The 4,658-nt window shown below is 36.1% G+C and overlaps 1 protein-coding gene across 1 annotated transcript in view; it reads right to left on the reverse strand.

Annotated features, from left to right (window-relative positions):
• LOC107693596 (ATP-binding cassette sub-family A member 1) overlaps window positions 1-3,867 on the reverse strand; it is a gene marked incomplete at its 3' end in the record, with an annotated part of 79,802 nt that extends 75,935 nt beyond the window's left edge. Inside the window, exon 1 of the mRNA XM_016493044.1 lies at window positions 3,802-3,867. Coding sequence (XP_016348530.1) covers window positions 3,802-3,867 — 66 coding nt within the window. The remainder of the gene's footprint in view (window positions 1-3,801) is intronic.
• Window positions 3,868-4,658: the final 791 nt, after the last annotated feature.

Here is a 4,658-nt window from a genome sequence, read left to right on the forward strand (position 1 = left end):
TATATATAAAGTCTATATCCTTCAAATCTGCGCTTATGTCATACTTCTGCATTGTATTTTGCAATTCACTTTTTTTTCCCTCAGAATTGTGAGAAACTCAGCATTGCAAGAAAAAAAGAGTTGTGAAATTTCACAGTTACCTTTATTATTATTATTATTATTATTATTATTATATAAACGCTTCCATAGTTTGCAGCCAACATTAACGTAACAGAAAGGATTGTTTTGTTGTTTGTTTGTTTTTGCTGTTATTTAGATGGAATAGCTATCTGATTAAAAAAGCTAAATATCAAGAAACACTGAAGACGCAACCAAAGCAACTGCACTTCTTTTACGCGCAAACTGTGTTTGGGCTTCATCACCCCCACTGTAAAACTCCACTGTTATGTTTCATGCAATAATTAATTCATACGGGTTTGTAATGACATGAGGGTGAATAATGAAATACTGAATGTTCAGTTTTAGGTGAACTGCCCCTTTAAAATACTGTATTTTGGTGCACAGCTATTATCTCTTTTCCTCTTCACCTCTCACCTCTCATTGTCTCACCGGCTGTCCGCTGCAGTCGTCAGGCTCCATTAGTTTGAGCACGTCTCATTAGAAACGCATTAGACAGGTGAGCATGACGGCAGGTGAGGAGTTAATGACAGGCACGGGGAATTGGTTAAGCTCACTAGTTTACATGCAATACATCCTAATACAACTTGAGGCTCTTTTATGGAACACATTCATATTTCTGCACCAAAACTGACGCTTTTTCCAAACATTAAGCTCTTCGTTTTTTGACAGACCGCACTTTGATGCACGCAGATGTCGCTCTGTCTGTCTGTGTGTCTCTCTCTTGTAATTGCAGATCAGACCATCAGAGAGACCATTAGAGCAGCACAAGTGCTCGACGGAGGCCGTTTATGAATCAAATCTCCGCCCACCTGCCCAGCGCAGCGAGCGGCGGCTCTTGACACGAGTGAGGCCTCTTAAACAGCCAGCGTTCAGCACAGAGTCAGTCAGACGGAGTATACTACACTCAGAAATCAGCACATCCAATCATATGCCATCAAAATGACAAATCCAGTTACGCACACTCTCCCAAAGTCTGTCCAATCAGAGCCCGAAAATAGTCAAATTAGAATTATGAAGCTGCATTAAAACTGTGCAAGTACTTAAGTGGGTCAAAAACACTCTAAATTGCATTTAATATAACTTCAAACTATAATACATTTTCATTTAATTGCAAATAACATGCATTTAAGTGTCTGAAAACATAAGCACTTTTTTAAAGCATGGACTAAAAGTGATTTAAGTGACTAAGACTTGTCCTAAAATGAGCCTATCCATTCTGTGAGTGATTTTAAGTGTTGTTTGCTGTGAAATGTGACATGTTGGGCCACTTAAAATGCAAGAAAGGAATAATTCACACAAAAATGAAAATTTACCAGTAGATCCTCTGCAGTGAATGGGTGTCGTCAGAATGAGAGTCCAAACAGCTGATAAAAACATCACAATAATCTACACAACTTGAGGGGTCTGTGAACGTTTGTTAATCTAATGAATAATTGATTTGTTAAATCAAATGAGAAATGGTGTGTCTGATTGGTCCAGACGCTACAAGTACTTGTAGATTATTGTGATGTTTTTATCAGCTGTTTGGACTCTCATTCTGACAGCACCCATTCACTGCAGTGGATCCATTGCTGAGACACTGATGCAATGCTACATTTCTCCAAGCCTGATGAAGAACAAACTCATCCTAATCTTGGATGGCCCGAGGGTGAGCACACTTTCAGCACATTTTCATTGTTGGGTGAACTAATGCTTTAAAATATAGGTTGTCTCTTCAAATGCATGGAATCTGTCCATTAGACAAATATTTCTTTATAGTGGAAAAAGTTTCTTTAGATTATTAAAATGTTCTTCACACTATAAAAGCTGGCTCTTTTAAGAAGTGTTCACTGAAAGGTTCTTTTTGGAACCAAAAATGGTTCTTATTTGACATCACTGTGGAAAAACCCCTTTAGAACCTTTATTAAGAGTGTAAGCAAATGTCCGCAGGTGTAAATATCTGATCAATCATGTGACTGGAGCATTATTTTGTTTAGAAGGGTGCGTTTTTGTGCATTAGATGCTCTGTTTGCTCATCATTATCTAATAAATAACTATGCTACACACCGCTAGTTTGACGCTGGCCACCCCCAGCATTATGATGCATATTACTGGTATTACCGCAGCGGATGAATTGACCACACCCTGTAATCCACAGCATTTGATCTCACTCGCTCTCATCGCATGAGTCTGTGGTTTCTGTCTTTGAGGGGGTGACATTCCTCATCAATCATTTTCTCCAGAGATGCGACAGTCAGCGCTGTGCTGCTGTTTCTGCAGGTGATGAATAATCCAACGCGTGTGTCTCGCAGCCTTTGTGAAGGTGAGACTGTTTTTCACTCTCTAAAGACCAATGAAATCTGCTTGTTCTTACGAACACCTGCTCCAGGTCAGCTAGAGCCTCCTCTTTCTCTAAAAACAACAGACTACAATGTGTATTCGAGTGTTTCTTTAATGGGGACTTTTATGTCCTTGGGCTTGATTGAACAGATTTAAATTATTTATTTATTTATTTGCTGTTATTAATTAATTAATACATTTATTTATTTTATGAAGGTCATAAAAAGTGTATTAGAAACGTTTTACTATCATTTTATTTTGTCTGCTTTTCAAAAGCCTTGTGTACATTTAATAGATTTACCCTCGTCTCACACCCTCACTTTGTATCTTAAAATAGAAAAAAAAATAAAAATAAAAAAATTCAAAATCAATAAAACTTGTTTAAAAAGAGGTAAAAAGATGGATATATTTACTAATAATCAATTAATAATCTAAATTCAGCGTTTGAATTATACCAAAGCTTCAAAGGGGCCCGATATTTGGAAGAAATTGTTTTAAATAGTGCTATAAATAGTAAATGTATTTATTGATTTGATATTTTATTTTACATTCTCATTTGACTGAATTTACTTAGTAAGTTATAGATTTACTTAGTAAATCTGTATTAAAATCCATAGTAAAATCAGCACGTTAAAGTACATACGGGTGCCAAATGTGAGTAAATTTGGGTTTAGTGAGTAAGTAAAACCATCTCTCCAGTTAGTTGAAACTTGATTGCTAAATGTAACATAATGCATGGTTTATATATATTTCAATATTTATTGTCTAAAAATTATATAAACGCAGTGTTGGATTTACCAAAGCTCCAGAGGGCCCCGATTTCTGGATGAAAGTAGGTTTTAAATAACACTATAAACAGTCAATATTTTATTGTATTTCATTTTTACTGTGATGGAAAATAATCCCATTAGACCGAATTTACTTAGTATGTTTATCTGTATTAAAATCTGTAATAAAATTTGCACGGAGGTGCCAAATGTGAGTAAAATTGGCTTTAGTAGGTAAATAAAGCTAGCTTTCCAGTTAGTTGTACCTTTATTGGTAACTGTAACATAACACATGTTTTATAAAAAACTGTAAGAATGGCTGATGAATCATCATCAGTTATGAACATTACTGAAGCAAATGCCATCAGAGATTCAAATCAGATACAGAAAGTCTACTGAGAAAAAAATATATATCTGTTGCGAAATAACTTTTTTGAAACTGTCATGACAGGATCAGCAGGCCAACAAATAAAGATAGCATTCTTTCACAACAACTGACATTAGATGCATAGCAAAGTAGGCAGAATCATGGCTTTACAAACCGGTTCATGGGCTGTTCTCCCAAAATATAGTGAGTGTGTGTGTGTGTGTGTACCTTCTGTCTCCTCCGTAGAGTAAAGTTCTTCCACAGTAACAATCTGAGTTGTGTCAGGAGACTCATTATCACCAGTTGACACGTTGCTATATGGGAATATGAAGTCTTTTACGCCTGTAGAGAAAGAAAAGAAAGGAAATGTATTATCGACAGACAGCTAATTAACTAAACACAAAACCAATCTTGGTCTTTGGTGCACATAAACTTGGATCCAATGGAGTAAAACTAGTATTGCAACATTCTTTTTTTTTTTGTATTGCAAGTGAAATTGTATCGGCTGCAGGTAGTTTGTCAGGAAGAATAATGTCTAACAACCACCAACAGTCATCCTGATGGGAAAAGCATAATCACATCACGCCGTTTGAGTGGGCGTGCGATCAATAAGTGGAGTTTCTCATTACACTGAGCCACTCTAGTATTAGATTCACATTTACATTGTTGAATTCAGACACGTCCGGTAGCAGCTATCAGACCACGTGGTCCGATTTCCATTAGCAGCCACAAACAAATGAAGTGCAATGCAACATTTTTTGTTTTCTCTGTGAGTCTTGATAAAGACATCCAACTCCATCCTCATGGCCACATTAAATTAGTTTTGTGGCTTTCAGTCCATGTCTGTTAGCATTTGTTAGATAGCATTCTCCTAAATGTTGACTAAATAAACCTTCAGCAGATACAGTACACATTTATAATGTTCAGTATTTCTCTTCTGAGAAAAAAGACCATTGACGTCAATAGAAATGTTATTTTCAGTAACTACAATGATATGCAATTTCAATCCAAATAAAGTGGACTAAAATTAATGAATGTGACATGACTGTCGAAATGACTTTTTTAGTCTAAAGACTAAAACTGTG

The sequence above is a fragment of the Sinocyclocheilus anshuiensis genome, unplaced genomic scaffold (genome assembly GCF_001515605.1).
Source record: "Sinocyclocheilus anshuiensis isolate Anshui unplaced genomic scaffold, SAMN03320099.WGS_v1.1 scaffold1678, whole genome shotgun sequence".
In the NCBI taxonomy this organism is placed as follows: Eukaryota; Metazoa; Chordata; class Actinopteri; order Cypriniformes; family Cyprinidae; genus Sinocyclocheilus; species Sinocyclocheilus anshuiensis.